Genomic DNA, 19,732 nt, shown 5'->3' on the forward strand with positions numbered 1-19,732 from the left:
GTGATCCCAGTGCACTAAAAGCATACCTGGATAGAAAAACACAGTGGAGCCCTGTGAGTCAATGTTTGGCCTCCCCAGAGCCCGGACCTCAACATTATTGAAGCAGGGTGGGATCATCTTGCACATCTTAGTTTAAGACACTTGTGCAGAACTGCTGCTTTGGATGGGTCTGATATCGGTCAGGGGTCTATGTGTAAGGTGACATTAATTTTGTGGTGGCAAAATTATAAAAGCCAAAAAGACTTAAAAATAAATAAATAAATAAATAAAAGGTCAGATATAGTTGTTATTGAGGAAGAAGTGCACTGTAAAAAAATTAGCATTAGAATTTTAATTCTTTTTAAACATCAGTATCAGTTCATTTTTGCAATCTGTAGATCAATAATTACTACATAATTACAACTCTTCATTCCTCTTGAGGTATGAAATGGAAAACTTGTGTAAGCATAATTGCAGTTTTCACAACCAATCAAAGTGCTGTAACTTTACTATAGTTCTTCTGGGACTATGACAGAGTCCCAGAAACAGAGCAAGGCTTATAGATTGTAGTTTCAAATCCATGTAGAATCTGGTTATTTGATAGCATTGTGTAACAAACCTTAATTATATGTTCTAGTAAGATGTCAGTAATGTTCCGACTTGCTGTGTAAATGTAATAACTGCATTTGGATAGAAAGTTTTCAGTGGATTACTGAGCTTGTCAGAATTTGGGCTACTGTCTGGTTTTAAATTTCTTTGCTGCCTTCCTTTCCCATTAGTGTCAGTTGGATTTTCCAGCTGCCAATAGTTAATTTGATGTTGTCTTTATCACTTCAGCGTGACAGTGTGCATCCAATCACATAATGGTAGCTTTTCCAGCACCCTGCTGCCCTGTGTGTCACTCTCAAATTTACTCTTGCTAAAAATAACAAGGTGACGGTGACCTGTCTACCGGTGATTGTCTCTGCTATAGAATTTTAAATAAGGGGTTGCAGAATTGGCAGCGGCTTTTTGCAGGTGCTGTCCTGTATTGGCAGCAGAAGTACAAGTATGGAGAATAAAGAAATGAGGATAAAACGGTTGCCTTTTTATTCATTTTTACTACAAAGCTTCTTCTTGCTCTTGCGTTATAACCAAGCATACCCTTATCCTTTACAGCAAAGCTCCCCCCCCCCCCCCCCCCCCCAAAAAAAAAGCTCCAATCAAACACTATTCAGTGCAGACAAGACGACTAAAGCTTAATTTATACTTCTGCATCATTCTGTGTAGAGCTCACAAGGTAGTCTGTGCAAGTGGCAAATTTTACAAAAGAGGCAAAATTAGGGTTTCAATTAAAACATACCTGCAGTGTAGATTTAACACACAGCATTGATGTAGAGGAAATAAAACTCACAAGGTTTCCAACTCTGATCCCGTGAAGGAATATTTAACTGTTATTCTGAGCCTGAGCTCTCATTTCATCTCTTGCCTGCACCTGCATAGGGGGCAGACCAGCGAGACAGGCTTCGTGTTCAAAAACATTGACGTTCCCTGTGTTGGCCAGCACCTTCACTTGGTTTTTAATTATATTGATAGATTAAGGATTTCATTGAATAATTCCATGATATTTCAGTTAAAAAATAATCATGTTAAACAATCAACAAAATACACAAACCTACCTGAATGCCTTTCTCTACTGCTGTTTTAGCTGGCCTGATCTTATCACTAAGATCTCATCTCTCCAATCAGGCCATACAGCAGTGGACTATAGAGTTTATTTTGGTTCACCAGGTAGCATCAGTTGTTTGATATTTATACAAAATATCTGTACCTAAACTCAATAAGAGCTTTGTCACACTATGAGGACATGATGATCATTTGCACTACTTTACAATGTTCGATTGAAAAAAATAAATAAATAAAAGAAAACAAGGCGGGGTGTGAGAATTAGCATTAGTGAAAGCCAATTATAGTAACAGATTTTGAATAAGGTAGCTAGTATCAGGGAACTAAATGCATCGTTGGTTAAACACAACAAAACTTTGTGGGAAAATGGAGACGAGAAAAAAACCTGTAGACATAAAAAGCTGAGAGAAGCCAGAAAATCCAGGTCGCACTGTGAGAAGCTTAGAAGTAAAGAACACATGTGAATAATGTTGTGTTCTTCTGCTGCATTGTATTCCATGTACTCCTTAAAAGTTAAACCCTCGACTTTCATTTGGTTTGGTTTTAAGTTAATGAATCTCTCCCTTTCCCATGCAGATCTGCACCAATATTTTCCGGGTTCTCCCACCAAGTGACAATCCGGATTTTGACCCAGAAGAGGATGAGCCCACTCTGGAAGCTGCATGGCCTCACATACAAGTAAGGATCTTGTGTTTCACTCTCTGATTTGAACCGCTCTGATTTAATACTTTTATGTCACAACCTCTGCAAAATGGATATTCCTATTTAAATTGGAATTTTTCTTGATATTCCAGCTGGTCTATGAGTTTCTTCTGCGCTTCTTGGAGAATCCAGATTTCCAACCCAGCATTGCAAAGAGATATATTGATCAGAAGTTTGTTCTGCAGGTGGGTTTTTGTTTGTTGAAAAGAAGGTGCATTGAATTATTCTTTTTATTTATTTTACTGATTGCAAGTAGTTGTGGAGACCTGCTGCTTTGATGTGATTTCATAGGTTACCTGATGGGAGGAAACCCGTCTCCAAACCTTCATTGTCCAACTTAGACTGACTGCAGATGCTTTCAGGCTTCAATTGAATCCAATTGCTAACTTGGCTCCATTCAGTGGAAGACTGATAGCACACTGACTCTGTGTTACTGCCATTTTGACACAAAAAAGTCCCATTACAGATGGAAACTGGCCTGCAGACCTTTTTTTAAAGCAAGATGTCTTCAAAGAAATCATTTCCAAAGCAACAACGTCTAAAGTGGTTCAAGAGTTGGCAACACTAGAGGAAAAGGAGCAGTCTCCAACCACTGTTTTCATTAGTGTAGTTGTAATATTAAAGGCCTTTGATTATTTTTAGGTATGTGTCCCCTCCAAAGAACACTTCAGACAACTTTCATAATAATGATGATGATGATGTAAATAAGCAGTTTCTAAATTACCATACCACGACCAGGTTATAGGGATTTCAAAGAAATAAGAAATTGTGTGTTTAGGTCAATAAATTAAAACCAGACAAGATAACATAAACCTTTGTGAACATTATGTGTGGAGCATTGCTACAACACAACATTTGCAGCTTTAGCAGTTCACAAAAAAATGATGGTAACCTTTCTTGATGAACATTTTTCTGATATTGTTTATATAGAGTTCACTGATTTCTCTCCGCTTGTATATTATTGACCAGCACATATTAGAAAAAATGAAAGTGTCATTGTGTTTTAAGTCTTTTAGCAATAGTTTGGTCCTTGATAATTATTTATTTGCTTTGTTATTTAGCATATTCACGTTATAATTCGAAATGAACTTCCTTTGATGCGCTCAGTCTAGAGGTAGGGTAGGTTGGGTACCTGATCTCTGCTCAGGTGAGAGGTATGAGACTCCAGGGCAAATCCAGGACAGCATTTCTCTGGGAATGTTTGAGAGCACCTCGCTGCAAAAAGAGGTGGAGAGGGAGGAAGAATGGACACTTATAATTTTTGCTGTTTTTGCTTGAATGTGACAAAAACTATTGATCAGGTAATTCTTGCAACCATTTACAGATTCTGCTAATTGTTACAGGTGGTGTCTCATCTTACTGGAGTTTGTGTGCGTGATTAAATATAACACGAGTCATTAAAGCCCATTGTGATGTGTTTTGGGAGTTCACAGGTTTCAGTGCTCTCTGTAGATGAATCAGACTGTTAATATGTTGCAGCTCGTCTCCATGTGTCCTGGATCTGTACCCACCTACTGCAGGAATGTTTCACTTCTTGTGAAGCAGCAACTAAAAGGAACCACAAGGTCTGGAATGCTGGCTGGGGCACATCCGAGGTGCCTGCTCTGACTTTCCATGATGCGAGTGTGTCGTTTGTGAGCTTTAAATAGCTGCCAGTTGTTTACTCTTAAGGAAAGCGTACACACAGCATGAGACTGAGTATTCAAAGATACTTCTAAGGTGCTCATAAAACACAGAAGAGGCTTGGATAGCTAGAGGAAGAGATAGAGGTTCACTAGTTTTGGTCAAGAATATTTTCTCTCTGGAAGGAAACGCATGATCAAAATCATGAGCTTCCAACACCACACAAGGAAAAATTCTTCTTATTGTGTCTTATACTGATAAAACTTTTTTCCTTTGTACTTTGCCGTAACTTAGTCGTTACACCTTAGTTACATACCTACCTAAAATAAACCCTGCAGTTAATTTGCACTCTATTAATATTTCATGTTTCTATTATTGCATCACTGAACGTCCACACCCATTTCCCCCGTTAAAATGGGTGTGGACTATACAGAAAACGAAACACAGCAGTTTAGAGTGAGGGGGAAAAACAAACTGATAAAAAGAAATGCATGTAAAGCTAACTGTTAGCTTGTGGTTGGAAAATTTGGGGAGTGCAGTTCCTTATGACTGAATTCTGCCGATCTTCTTGCCCCGGTGGTATGGTGTTTCAGTATGTTTGTTTGGGCTTTTCTGTTTCATGTTTACATGTTTTCCCTGTACTTGCGGGGTTTACAGTGTTCTGTCATAATTCAGTCATGGTGGGTAGGTTAATTGGTGATCGTAAATTGGTTTTATGTAAGACTATATGGCTGTTTCTCTGTGTGACTCCTGTAATCGATTTGCAGCATGTCCAGAATGTAACCAGACCATTGCTCGTGGCTTGCAGTTCAGTGACTTGATAGATGGTTACATTCATAGCTTATTTATGAGGAGTTTGATAGTATCTGTCGTATTTCCTCATTGCTTTTGTGCTTTGACCAGAATGACAAAAACCACTCAGGTCAAAAAAAATGGGTACAACTCGGCCCTGTTTAAATGCTTGCAAATTGTTGAAATTAGAAAGAAGGAAGGCGTAAATTTTGTAATATTCTCAGCATTTTGCATATTGGAAACAATATATAATAAGATGTTAAGAACTGTTCATTTAACATGGCTAGATTTATAGTAGTTAACTGACAAAGTAATTCCTCAGCCTGATGTAGCAGAGCAAAGTAAGGTGGTTAACCCAAGGAGCCATGCCACAGCATTTCTGCAGTCGACTGAAGGTGGAAAAACTGAGACATGTTTGAAGAAAGTGCATTTGCAGGGTCATCATCTTCATCTAACTTTTAAAGTTTTCATCGTCATCTGGCAAACACAAAGTCAGTCAGAATTAAATACAAGTGCTTTGTGGCAATCAACCAACACCTACAGCATGGTATGTAACCAGTTAGAGGTTGCTAAAAATGGAAAGCAGAACTCCCTCTTAGATGTCAAAATAGTGCAAGTGTACCAAAACTGAAAGTGAGAGTTCTGCAAAAGCACCAAATCCTGAAGAAGAGTAAACAATACTCAGAAAAAAGCCCTAAAATAAAACGATCTCATGTAATGTCCCAACTGTAAATGCAAACAATAACCAGGTAGTTAGTAAAAACAATAGGATTTGCAAACGTGACATACATGAAATAGTTTTAGTTTTTGGGGGGAATTGGGCTTGCAACTGCCTCCTGACTGGAGGAGTCATTTCAACAGATATTTTAACAGAATATCTGGAGCTTCATGCTACAGTGGTGTCAGTTCATTGTGACATTTGGCACAGCTACATCATAAATAATTTTTTATCGTTCAACTACAGCTGCATTTATGATCTCAGATCTAAAAGTGTTGATAATATTGTTTTTAATTTATATTTGGCGCTACCTTTGATTAAAATCTCATGTGACAATGTGACTTGATGTTTTGAATCGCACACTAAAGTGTGGTCATCTTAAATAACCAAAACAGCTTGTGAATACAGATGGACTAATTGTTTGAAGAGTCCTCTCACCACGGGTCACAGGCAGGAGGCAGATGGCCAGAGGAGAGGAGGCACTAATTAAAGAAGTGAGAGAAACCACAAGTATGAGCATGGTGCAATAATATGATATCCCTGTTAGCAGCTATGCATTGCTATTTATTTGACAATCAATAAGGACCTCCAAAACGCCCAAAAACTGAAGTCACATCTGCTAACACAGAGTGCCGTGTCATTCTCATGCAGTACAGCTGAGCCGTTAATGTGACATTGTCCGGTCAGTGTCAGTGAGTGCCTGAGGTTTTATACGCAAATAGAAAGCTGTTGTTTCACTTGAAAGTCATTGCAGTCAGTTTTTAACTCATCTTGCATGTACAGTACGTCTCTGTTCATGTTGTCTCAGCATACCTGGACAGGTCTATCAGAGGGGCCCAGTTTTTTAACATGTACTCTAAATTCAGTAATAACTGGTTTCCATGGTTGTCATCTGTGCAGACTCATAATATTGTCATATATTCCTTTACATATTCAGTGGTTAATGAAATTAAATCTGACATAGACCTCCCTTATTTGTGAAAAAATACTCCCGATGACTTTATCCAGTGTCACCCTGTCATTGTTAAATATTTATATTACCTAAGGCACAAACAATATGTCTGAATAGCATGCTTTCATTTCATTTAAAAAAAACCTCCAATGTTCACATCCACATAACATTTTGTCATCACTGATAGTCAATCTGGTGTAATAAAGTTCAGCTGAGAGATCAGAGCGATTCATTTTCTGTCAATCAAGTTATTGTTTCAGCCCTGCTGCTGCTCCGACCCCCTCGGGGTATTTTCATGGAAACGACTAATCACTGTTTTGGTTTTGGCTTATAAATAAAATATTTAGTTACAGTTACATAAGTTAACATTTTTTCATAACATACATTTATCACAAAGTAAACATTAGAAAGTGTTGGTGGATAACCTTTGAAAATGACTCCTGACAAATTGAGTTACTTCATCACTTTGATGGAGAAATGTTGTTACTCTAGCAGGTGCTATGAAGCAGTCCTGCTTTAAAGAAATCAGCACAACATCTTGCAGATAGTTTGGATAGCTACTTTGGAATTAGTGTGTCGGTTTTCTGCGATTTATGTATATTTTATAAATTTGTACTCCACTCAATCCTCAACGTAGTGAGTCATGTTTGCAGTTATGCATGGGTGCTGTGTCTGCATTGTTTTCCCAGGTAATGTGAAACTGTAAAGCTGTTGAAATTGGACTCGGAGCGAATAAATCCTGAACAACAGAAAAGAGAAATGACTTCAGAAACAACTGAGTCTGTACATACAGTGGGGCAAAAAAGTATTTAGTCAGCCACCGATTGTGCAAGTTCCCCCACCTAAAATGATGACAGAGGTCAGTAATTTGCACCAGAGGTACACTTCAACTGTGAGAGACAGAATGTGAAAAAAAAATCCATGAATCCACATGGTAGGATTTGTAAAGAATTTATTCGTAAATTAGGGTGGAAAATAAGTATTTGGTCAATAACAAAAATACAACTCAATACTTTGTAACATAACCTTTGTTGGCAATAACAGAGGTCAAACGTTTACTATAGGTCTTTACCAGGTTTGCACACACAGTAGCTGGTATTTTGGCCCATTCCTCCATGCAGATCTTCTCGAGAGCAGTGATGTTTTGGGGCTGTCGCCGAGCAACACGGACTTTCAACTCCCGCCACAGATTTTCTATGGGGTTGAGGTCTGGAGACTGGCTAGGCCACTCCAGGACTTTCAAATGCTTCTTACGGAGCCACTCCTTTGTTGCCCGGGCGGTGTGTTTTGGATCATTGTCATGTTGGAAGACCCAGCCTCGTTTCATCTTCAAAGTTCTCACTGATGGAAGGAGGTTTTGGCTCAAAATCTCACGATACATGGCCCCATTCATTCTGTCCTTAACACGGATCAGTCGTCCTGTCCCCTTGGCAGAAAAACAGCCCCATAGCATGATGTTTCCACCCCCATGCTTCACAGTAGGTATGGTGTTCTTGGGATGCAACTCAGTATTCTTCTTCCTCCAAACACGACGAGTTGAGTTTATACCAAAAAGTTCTACTTTGGTTTCATCTGACACATGACATTCTCCCAATCCTCTGCTGTATCATCCATGTGCTCTCTGGCAAACTTCAGACGGGCCTGGACATGCACTGGCTTCAGCAGCGGAACACGTCTGGCACTGCGGGATTTGATTCCCTGCCGTTGTAGTGTGTTACTGATGGTGACCTTTGTTACTTTGGTCCCAGCTCTCTGCAGGTCATTCACCAGGTCCCCCCGTGTGGTTCTGGGATCTTTGCTCACCGTTCTCATGATCATTTTGACCCCACGGGATGAGATCTTGCGTGGAGCCCCAGATCGAGGGAGATTATCAGTGGTCTTGTATGTCTTCCATTTTCTGATGATTGCTCCCACAGTTGATTTTTTCACACCAAGCTGCTTGCCTATTGTAGATTCACTCTTCCCAGTCTGGTGCAGGTCTACAATACTTTTCCTGGTGTCCTTCGAAAGCTCTTTGGTCTTGGCCATGGCGGAGTTTGGAGTCTGACTGTTTGAGGCTGTGGACAGGTGTCTTTTATACAGATGATGAGTTCAAACAGGTGCCATTCATACAGGTAACGAGTGGGGGACAGAAAAGCTTCTTACAGAAGACGTTACAGGTCTGTGAGAGCCAGAGATTTTCCTTGTTTGAGGTGACCAAATACTTATTTTCCACCCTGATTTACGAATAAATTCTTTACAAATCCTACCATGTGGATTCATGGATTTTTTTTTTCACATTCTGTCTCTCACAGTTGAAGTGTACCTCTGGTGCAAATTACTGACCTCTGTCATCATTTTAAGTGGGGGAACTTGCACAATCGGTGGCTGACTAAATACTTTTTTGCCCCACTGTATTAGGGGAAAGCTAGATGTGCCGTTGGTCCGATTGTCCCCCAAACACTGGGGTGTGGCTGCAGAGGAGGTTACCCCACTTTAGCAGCCACCCCACGTAAAGCACAATGCATGGCCCAAAAGCAAAAATCAATCAGTAATAGTTAGTCTCAAAAACAACAAATTTAATCTCCACTTTTTGACCTTTTTTCCTCGAAATTTTGACTTTGACTATTCTTAATGTCACACAAAATATAAACTATATAATGTGTAAATGTATCCATTAGTTGAATATCTTGCATTAAGTACATTAACCAGCTGGTGAAGGCACTGTGATAGTATATTGAAGATTTCTGAGTCTCAGAATTTTAGACCTCCTGTTTTCTCAGCATCCTGCTGAAGTGGTCTGACCAGCTGCTTTCATTTCAAAATAACTCAAAGTAAATTAAACCAAACAAACATTTCATGATCCATAGTTTGTCTGTTGTATCTCATGTTTAATTGTGATCTATACAGTTTGAAACAAACTGGGAAATATGGGAATGACCAGGATGTGCTCTAATGAACCAGAGGAAAGCCTAATAGCTAGCTGCTCATTTGCAGCATAGAGAAAGTGGTTGTGCCGTTTAACAGCCAGATTTTTGGTTCTGAGCTGAATGAATGTGAATCAGCACCGTGCAGAAGAACAACATGTGAAACCCTTTTTCTGGATATAGTTAAAAATAGATGTCAGCTCTGTCACCGAGGTGCTGATGACATGCTAGTGGAAGATGAGTGCCATGTCCCGAAGCTGATCAGAGCCTGAAAACACTCCATTTGAACTCGGTGGCATCGGCTTGGCTCCCTTCAACAGTATTGTAATAATGAGTCATCGCATGTTAATGCAAGTGGCTGCTTTACACCAGGGCTCTCAAATCTGTTTAAATGATAGAGAATTCACTCACACATGCTCTGTGCTTGTTAGAGAAGATGTTGGTAGCTGGTTAAGCACCTCATGTGTTGTCTCTTATGTATATATGTTTGCATAATTTAAGGTGACAGCTGGCTCAGTGAATGTAAGTCACTTTAATCTGTTTTTAATAATAAGATGTGTCAAGAGACAATGTGGCAGTGTCAAACAGTCACTTGATGTGATGAAAGCCATGAAGAATTATAACCTGAATATACACCTCCCCCTTTCTTTACACAGAGTGGGTCTGCTGCTTTACTCTGTGAGCAGTTTGACTGTAAACTGACCCTTTTTTGATAGGGAGTAGCTGCTCTGCACCAGACAACATACAGAAATAGCAAGTTGATTACCGAATCATAAGCAGTATGCCAGTTGATAGCCACTACGACATCATATGATTTTTTTTTTTTTTTTTTAGAATTCTGACTATGACAGCGTTGGATTTCTTTCACCAGAAGTGAACATCTTTGGATGAGTGGGTAGACTTCAAGTTAGCCACCTTGAGTAGCGATGTGCTGCTGAATGCAGTTAAGCGTGCACTATTTTTGGCCATCAGGAGTACTGTGGAGTGTATCCAGAGGGATCTTTTATTAACTAAACGCCTTTCTTACTTCCAGCTTGTCATATGATGCAAAAATTAAGATGAGCAAGAACGAAACAATTACCCAGCTCACTTTTCAGTAGGGCAAAAATGATACACGGAAATAAACAGCTCCCTAGAATCTAAAAATACTGTCCAGCACTAATAATCTGTATGGGTGCAATGCACAAGCACACACATAGCTCTGCTAGTTAATGTTAAGTAACATACTAGAACTAGAACTTCACTCAACAAAACACGCACACACACAGAATGAAGAAGTCCAGTTTAATGATTTATTTTTTAAATCTCCAAAAATAAGCTGTACACAGCCAAGAGGTACACAGAACTGCTATCACAGTGTGTGATCTTCACAACATTTCAGTATTAAGAAGAAAGCATTACATATTTACGAAATACAAAATTGAGCCACACTGCACACCAGAGGCAGTGTATTGAATGAGTCATATAGTAGTATCATAGTGAGATGAAATGCGTCATGAACTAAACTCAAAAGATGACTGATTATATCTTACCGTGACTATTATTAATCAGAGGAGCACGTCACAGCATTTAAAAATATACGCTTTTGTGTCCAACCAGTGACGACCACCAACCGACCTTCAGAAGGCCTAATAATACTGTGCTAAGTGTTCAAGTGTTTCTCTTTCTCTTTAAAGTTGCTGGAGCTGTTTGACAGTGAGGACCCAAGGGAGCGGGACTTTCTAAAGACCATCCTGCATCGAATTTATGGAAAGTTCCTGGGATTGCGGGCCTTCATCAGGAAGCAGATTAACAACATTTTCTTGCGGTGAGTTAACAGCAGTCAGAAAACGTGTCTTAGTTCATATTTTTTCTTATATGTGGTTTTAAAGAACACGTGGCAGAAAATCACCAAAAAACACGCCAATTAAGCAGTAACCACAAGCATACAAGAGGTTGGTTTTAATGATCAGAAATAAGTTATCTTAAATATATGCACATCGGTCATTCATGTGTGTAGTCACCTCCTAGAGGCCCATTTTGAGCTGGGAAAATCCCTGTAATCAGAATGTCTCTAGATCCAAACACCTGTTCCCTGTATTTGTTTTTACCTGTCATTAGCCAGTTGCTCTGAGTTAGACTAGAGCAGGGGTGCCCAATCCCGGTCCTCGAGAGCTACCGTCCTGCAGCTTTTAGATGCATCCCTACTCCAACACAGCTGAATCAAATGAATGGCTTGTTATCAGGCCTTTGCCAAACACGATGGCATGCTGAAGAGGTAATCAAACCATTTGATTCAGCTGTGTTGGAGTAGGGATGCATCTAAAAGCTGCAGGACGGTAGCTCTCGAGGACCGGGATTGGGCAGCCCTGGACTAGAGGCTTGGCCTTCTGGGACAGAAACCAACAGGCAGTAGCTTCCCGTGAAGTATGTAGTCTTACACAAGAACTTTCTCGGGGGACTAAGCTTTTGTTTCAACCTGATAAGCCAGTCACTAAATTTAGTTAAGGTATCAAAAAGTCTTTTGGGATATAATGCAAATTAAGGGCATATAAAATAGACCTAAGAACATCTATAACTTATTATGTACTGTCTTTTTACGATAATTTTTGTTATATTTACAATTTAAAAAGAGTGAGAAGAAAAAGAAGAAAGGATAAAGTTTAACAGCTGTTAATGGATACATTTGAACAGGTGTTTTATAGCACTTCACTGAGTACATGTAGCCCAATTTGATCTGTAGTGAGTTGGGCCAGGAAAGCAGCTGCACTGTAAACCCCTATGGAAAAACCCAAAAAGCACTTACATTTTTTGGTTGTCACTAAACAGACTAAAATCTTTCACATTTAATGAGATTTTTTTTTTTTTAATGAATAAATGTCAAGATTATTGTGGGGGTTTTTTTGTTTGTTTGTTTTTACTTTTAGCAGGTTCTCTTAAAGACACAAAACCTTTAAAGTTTGTTTTCATTTTGTTTTGGGGTTTTTTGTTTTGTTATCTGATTTAAACAACGTATTTAGATCTGATATTTTTCTCTACTGTTTCAAGAATAAGAATTATTATGTTTCTTTACTTGTGTAGTATTGGGTCATCAGATCATCTTCATTTATTTCTGACTAAACAAAACAAGAAGAGGCACAAAACCAATACAAACCTGTTTTGAGGTATCATTAGATATTGTTTTGGCCTCCTCTCCTTAACGGTTCTTCTATATAAGTTCGACCAAATATGAAAAAAGTTCCCACCCGATCCCCAAACAAATGATGCTAGATGGCCTCCCTTCCCTGAGCTTGGTTCTGCCTGAATTTCTTCCTATTAAAAGGGAGTTTTTCCTTCCCACTGTCGCCAAAGCGCTTGCTCATAGGGGATCATCTCATGGTTGGGGTTTCTCTGTATTATTGTAGGGTCTTAACCTTACAATATAAAGCACCTTGAGGCAACTGTTGTTGTGATTTGGCACTATACAAATAAAATTAAATGGAATTGAGTTGAAAATTGAACAAATGAAAAAAATGTACTTGCATACTATGAACATTTTTGCGCTACATTATGTGGTGATGTATTCCCCTCTAACACCATGATATGTTGAGGGGATTGTTAAACAGGTGAGAGTCTTGGTGTATTTGGTACTGCACTTCTGTCAGTGATGCAAATTCATCATCTGACTGTTAACGAGAGGATACGGACAACCGTACAGAAAACCCCCTGGGTTCGTCAGCATGACTTTACATTACAATTCACCGGCTGCACACCCCAGGCTTTAAGCAGACTTCAAAGGAGTGCAACAGGAATGACTTGACCGTCTTTACTCCAGCTCTCCACGTCTGCACCAGAGGTTTAAGGTTTATATCTCACAGAATAAGCTGTCCCCAATAAAATCAACTAAATATTCTTCTGAAAAAGTATTACAGCGGTATACAACAAATTTATTAGAACCAAACAACAGCTACCCTAAATTAAACATTTTCTAAATACCAAAATCATGTTGTGTAATGGTTAATTTACCTATATGCAGAAGCTCTTTAATCAAAATTATATTTTTAATGCTAAAATATAATTATTGTTGTTGTCCATGAATTTTTAAATTAGCTGTTTTATTTATTTATTTATTTATTTATTTAGTTTTAAAAGCAGAAAAATAGTAAAGCAAATTATTTTTTTTAAATTAAGATACCAAATTGCAGCAATTAATTCCTGAACATGCACATTCTTTTTATTGGCTGAATGTTATGTTTGACTAACTTCTTAGAGAAGTCTAGTGTGTCAGCTCAAATTTGGATATATTAAAAAAAAAAGTAAAAATTTTTAGTTTTGAGCAAGTTTTTTGATAGATTTTTGAAAAACTGATGAGCAATGTATTCAGTCAGTTCTTTTCAGTTTTAGTGTTTCTGGTCTGTTCAGTTGACCACCTCTTGCACAAAGTGAGCTAAAGTCTTCACTCAGATTCACTCCAGGCATTAAACACCAGGAGAAGTAAAACGGTTCAGTTGGAGGTGTCACTTACTCCTGGCAGCAGTGTGTTGTGTCCTTACTGCTCCTGTTGCTGCGTGACAATGAGCTTCAGATGATTGAAACAGGGGACACTTGATGTCATTTCCAACAGGCAAGGTGGCAAAACGGGTGCACCCACTTTGACCATCTGCCGTAGAGGATAAAAATAGTGCCACAGTTGTCAGGCTCTGTCTGTACATACCAGGTCTGCACAGCTAGATGGAAATGTGTTACCAAACAGACGAGCTAAATGATGCATGGATCATTTACTTACATAAGAGCCTCCCAGTGTGAAGCCAAATATGTTTGATTTTTCCAGATAATTATTCATTGCCTACATAGATTAGACTTATTTAGCTTTTTCCTTTTGGCTGCAAGTATGCAGGCGATGCCCGTTTTCTGTGGGTTTATTTTTAGGCTCCAATCATAAATTAGCTAATTATAAAGGCTATGATGGTATAATTTTGTTTGTATTCTTGATTAGGAATCATGAAATATCAGTGTAATGGTACTTACCCAACTTGGATCCCAAATCAGAGTGATAGCATTTGAAAGGAGCGCAGCGTTGGGAGCGGTGCTAATCAATTGTTCTGATCAGGGTGCTCTGCTTTCACAGTTGTGACGTGTTTGATAATTTCAATCGTCAATGTGTTTGCTGCTGTTCCAGGTTCATATATGAAACCGAACACTTCAATGGAGTTGCTGAACTGTTAGAGATCCTGGGAAGGTGAGTGACAAAATGTTGTGTGATGTAAAGTTACACAGTAACTGTACACTAAAGCTGATCATCAGACACGTTTATTGATCTATGAATTGAATGAAATTGTAACTTCTAAGAAAGATTTCTTTGTTATATAAGATGTTAAACCCATAAAATGATCCCCAATTCATAATAACCACTACCATTGGTCATAGTTTAGTCACACTTACAGTGATCAGCTAAAGGGTTTTCATCAAAATTGTGCTCAAGATCAATGTCACATACAACATAACCTGCATGGACACCACTTAAAATTCCACCAAATCCTTGATCCTGATGTGTTGATTCAACAATTTTAGCAAAGTCGTTAACATCACTTTCTCCGTGTTGATTAATTGTGCATAACAAACCATAGAAATAATCATGAAATGCTAAATGATCTTGAAATATTGTATGTTGCATATTACCTGATAGAAGGTGGTGATCATGGAGGGAGCGATCCTATTGGTTGACTCCCACACTGCAAAGGTGTGGTTGTGGCCTCATATTAGTAAAACGATGATGTGATGGTGTGCTCACATATTTTCCTGCTCAATATGGCCGTGGTTAATACTGACCATGCAGTCATAGCACTCAGACACCCTCAGTTGGTAGTGAATGAGATTAATTTGACCTGGTCATAACTTTTGAGCCCACTTGGACGTCTCAATGGGTTTTAATCCTCATTGGTTTGTGCAATACAGCCAACCAGTGACAAGAAAACGTATCACTATCTTGTGTAGTTACAATAACCTGCGAGTTAGTTTTACTTGTTAATGTTGAGGTAAAAGGCTCTTCAGGCCTTTTTAAAGCCATGCTCTGCTCTATTCTCACAGTTCATGCTGCTGTTTTGTGTGTAATCTAACGTTGTCCTGCTGTTTCTATGTTTGCAGTATCATCAACGGGTTTGCGTTGCCTCTGAAAGCCGAGCACAAGCAGTTTCTGATGAAGGTGCTCATCCCGTTACACACAGCTAAAGGATTGGCTCTTTTTCATGCACAGGTAGAGGAAACTCTTCACCATGTCCTGGAAACATTATTGGGGGTTTTGATTTGTGCCATTGCACAGAAACTGTTAGACTGTTTATAGCTGAATTATGAAGCTGCTTGTCTCAGGAGGATTAAGCAAGGCGATGGTGTAATCTCTGTACTGCAGCACCTTCTAGTGGCTTGGAAATTAAAATACTTATTTAAGAATTCACTGCTTTGTTCAACACAGTGTGGATTCATTAAAATAATTATATTATTTTCAAATGGTGTGATGCCTGCTTTGTCTGATGCAATTTTTGGGTTTGTTTGTGTTTATTTTTATCTGTGCTCCTCAGCTTGCCTACTGCGTGGTGCAGTTCTTGGAGAAGGATCCTACGCTTACCGAGCCGGTACTTTTTTCTTTTCTTTAATCATTTCTCCCACTGAAAGCACAAAGACTAGGCACTATATTTGTCTACACTGCAGAGAAATGTGTTGTGGATGCTAAAAGCTGCCCACTCAAATTGACACGAGAGAGAAAAACTCAAGGAATATTCTGTTTCTTTTTCAAAGGTGATCCGTGGTCTGCTGAAGTTTTGGCCTAAAACCTGCAGCCAGAAAGAGGTAGTCTGCATGTCTACAAATAGACAACACGTTTAAAAATCTGTATGCTGCCAGCCACATTTCAATATTCTGCACCTCCTGTCCAATTAGGTGATGTTTCTTGGCGAAATTGAAGAGATTCTGGATGTCATCGAACCAACGCAGTTCAAAAAGATCCAGGAGCCACTATTCAAGCAGATCTCCAAATGTGTGACCAATCCACATTTTCAGGTATGCTTTTAAAAATATTGCAGTATAAAAGTTTATCTTTAAAGCTGTTTTTCACACACGAAAGGTGGTGTTGCTCATAAGAAGTACAGAAGGTGGTCATCTGTGCCCAACATGTTCTTACTACAGGAAGTGCTATTTCAGGGTTGAGGACCAGCACATTAAAGAAAAAGTGCATCAAACATTTTTAATATTTGTAATATTTTTTTTTGATGGTAGTGGTGGTTTGTGTTAGTAATTTTGTATTTTGCTGATTTATAGTTTATTAATCATTAGTTAGATGCTGTTAATATTTCAGTTAATTCAGTTTTATTTCTGTAGCACCAGTTTACTACAACGATTGTCTCATAGCTCTTTTTATTGAAAGCTAAAGACACTACAAGGGAAAACCCTAACAATCAGGTAGCCCCCTATGATCAGCCCAGTGACCGTGGGGAGAAAAAAACCTTTAACACGAAAAGACTTCCTGTATCACCCGACTGGGTTATGGGCAGCAATATCTTTTAACTGGCTGGTGAATGAGGGGAAAGTGAAAAGAGGAACATAGAGCAAAAGAACACAAGCTAGTTATAATACCAGAAAGTAGTTGCATCCCCTGGAAACCGAAGCCAATAGCAGCGTAACTAAGGGATGTTTCAGGGTGATTTTAATTCTGCGGGTTAATTCTGTGAACCCAGCTGTGGTTGTTCAGTAATGGAAGGCTTAGATCATTATGTTGGCAAGAACAGGAGTTAAATATTGAAGGGAAATGCTCAGATGGTCTGTTCTGTGTTTCTGTAGTGTAACATGAACCGCTAGTACATTAGTTAATGCTTTACTTATCACAAGCCACACAAACGCTTCCTTTGAGAACCGTGGCTCTGTTTAGTTTAGTCAGGGCAGGAAGCAGGACACTCAATGGCCACTTGAAAGCTATGAAAATCACCAGACTGTTCTCTTTAATTGTCTCACAAAGACCGTGCGTAGAACTTGCTGCTGAATGAATGAATCGAATGTCTGATAAAATTGTGTTGAGCATTTACGTTCTTTGATTCAACCTATAGGCTACAGTGCACATGTAAAAGTGGTGTAAAACCCTTAATGAAATAAGAAAACTGAATTATGTTTAGCCTGAAGTGTCTTATAAACCAACAGCTTTTCTCGTGTTATCATGACTGCTACATAGAAATTACCCATGTAAAGCTGGATTTATGCAAGAGGCACATGTCTGAAAGGGCTTTGGTCCCCTACTTTCTGAGCATCATTATCATAACACTCCCAAATTCCAGTCAGCTTTCATTGTTTAAACTGGAGTTTTTCTTCTTTCTCTGTGTTTGCAGGTAGCAGAGCGGGCGCTCTACTTCTGGAATAACGAGTACATCCTCAGCCTCATCGAAGAGAACATCGACAAGATCCTTCCCATCATGTTTGGCAGCCTGTACAGAATCTCCAAAGAACACTGGAATCCGTATGTACCGTGATCGCCGCGCGCTAGAAACAATTGTTATGTAATGAATAAAAGTCAAAGGACCGCTTTCAACCTCATCTATGAAAATGTGCACTGAAACCTGTTGCTGTGTCTGTGTTAAGGCTGCTCTCGTGAGCTTTTCTTAATGTGTTGACATGTACACATGGCAGGCGAGACAAAAAGACACCATCATGTCTGGCACGTCTCACACATCATTTAGCATAGATCTTGGAGGTCAAAGTATTACAAACCTCTCTGAGAACAGTGCATGCTCTTATAACCCGCTTACAGGGATTTTGATCATGAGTGGTTAACTTGGAAAGCTTAAAATAATGAATATTGTTCAAGCTTTCCTGAAGCCAACAGTCACCTGTCACACACATTTACGAGTAGGATGTAGCTCACACGTGTTTCTGCATCGCTTTGTACTGTTTTCACTGTAAAAGCGGTGAAGCTAAAGCTAATATGGCCAATTCATTCAGCTGATTTGCCTTCCTGTTTATGATTAGCTGCGCTCGCACTTCTCGATTCAGGTTGTCAATTGCCATTTGGCACTTAGAGACTTGTTGACACGCACACACAAAACTTTAGGGTGTGTGTAATCCAGTTATTTATTAAAACAAGGTCTGAGCATCACAAAAACTACAGAAGTTTCTAACAAAAATGTAAAGTCACTAGGAGATGGAGAAATGTGTGTGAAAACTAGAGTGTTGGCTGGTTTGGGAATGATTCACCAGCAAATAGATTTTCTGCACAGTTACAGCGAAATATGACATCCACTCATGCACATTTCACAGCTGTGTTGCTGATGGCAGTCTCTGTTGTGTTGCAGGACAATCGTAGCTCTAGTCTACAATGTGCTGAAGACGCTGATGGAGATGAACTGCACACTTTTCGATGAGTTGACGTCCTCCTATAAAGCAGACCGGCAACGGTGAGTGACTCAAACACTCTTTTTCCTGTCGTGTTTCTGTTATCTAAAGGAAAAATGTCTCTGAAGTGTTAAAGTAATGCTGTGCAGCCTCTGACACATAACTTCAGAAATCATTTAGAATGTTTTTGCTGATCTCATCTCTTTTTTTAATGTTTAATAGTGAAGAAATGGTCATTTTGGTTTGTTTTATGCATTTATCGTTACACCCAAGTTCTGTGTTCTTCCCACCACAGGATTATTCATTAATTGCACAACATTCACCTGTCGTTTAGTCACTGCCAAACATTCATGCGTGAACAGATCACTTCATGCACAGCCGACACAGCAGAAGGCGTTTTAATGAATGGGAGCAGAAGACGAGTGTCGGCAGGTCAAAGTAAAACTCACGCCTCCTCATGCAAATTCATTTAATGTTTAGCAACCAGAAGCAGAGTGGAGGAAAAGGAAGAAAATGAGTATTATATCCAGCATGGCTGACAATATTTCTGCTTGTAATAATGAATGCGAATTTAGAGGATCAAGACATTTAGTTTTAATCATAATTATAATTTGGACATTTATGCTCTTTTAGTTTTTGTCAACTACATATAATAACTGACTAAAGTATAAAATGTAAAACCTTGTTTTTACCAGTGAACGTTGCTACACACAGTTTAGTCTGTTATTTTCCTTGACATCAGATGTGAAATGTGTCCTTATGTCTCTTCACTTCCTCTCAGGTGTTCACGTTTTGTCACGTTGTTAGCCAAAGCCCTCTCCTGATTCCCCAGGGTCAGATCAAATGTGTGCATCTGATCTTACTACACAGCTTAATTAGTTCAGATTGGATGTCATCTCTCCAGAACATCTTGTTTTTATGAATTTCATCATATTTTTTTGTCCTCATGCATTAGTTTTTATTTCGTTAGGGAAAAATAGGTTGTTTTGATTAAAACTGTGATGAAAATTATTGGTTTGGTGATATCAACACTGGTGTCTGGTGTTTTGCTTAGTTTTTGTTTTTAAA

General features: G+C 39.0%; 2 protein-coding genes across 2 annotated transcripts in view; both read left to right on the plus strand.

The window, feature by feature from the left end:
• Positions 1-19,732, plus strand: part of ppp2r5a (protein phosphatase 2, regulatory subunit B', alpha isoform) — a 62,080-nt gene that overhangs the window by 40,256 nt on the left and 2,092 nt on the right. The window contains exons 3-12 of the mRNA XM_082506958.1: positions 2,221-2,322; positions 2,439-2,531; positions 11,014-11,144; positions 14,475-14,534; positions 15,440-15,548; positions 15,871-15,924; positions 16,088-16,138; positions 16,229-16,348; positions 17,665-17,792; positions 18,625-18,726. Coding sequence (XP_082363084.1) covers positions 2,221-2,322; positions 2,439-2,531; positions 11,014-11,144; positions 14,475-14,534; positions 15,440-15,548; positions 15,871-15,924; positions 16,088-16,138; positions 16,229-16,348; positions 17,665-17,792; positions 18,625-18,726 — 950 coding nt within the window. The remainder of the gene's footprint in view (positions 1-2,220; positions 2,323-2,438; positions 2,532-11,013; positions 11,145-14,474; positions 14,535-15,439; positions 15,549-15,870; positions 15,925-16,087; positions 16,139-16,228; positions 16,349-17,664; positions 17,793-18,624; positions 18,727-19,732) is intronic.
• The window catches only part of rsph3 (radial spoke head 3), a 66,496-nt gene continuing 51,233 nt past the window's right edge, over positions 4,470-19,732 (plus strand). Inside the window, exon 1 of the mRNA XM_082506961.1 lies at positions 4,470-4,482. The gene's annotated coding sequence lies outside the window, so the exon portion shown is untranslated. The remainder of the gene's footprint in view (positions 4,483-19,732) is intronic.

The sequence above is a fragment of the Aulonocara stuartgranti genome, assembly GCF_965226115.1.
Source record: "Aulonocara stuartgranti genome assembly, chromosome: 15".
Classification (NCBI taxonomy): Eukaryota; Metazoa; Chordata; class Actinopteri; order Cichliformes; family Cichlidae; genus Aulonocara; species Aulonocara stuartgranti.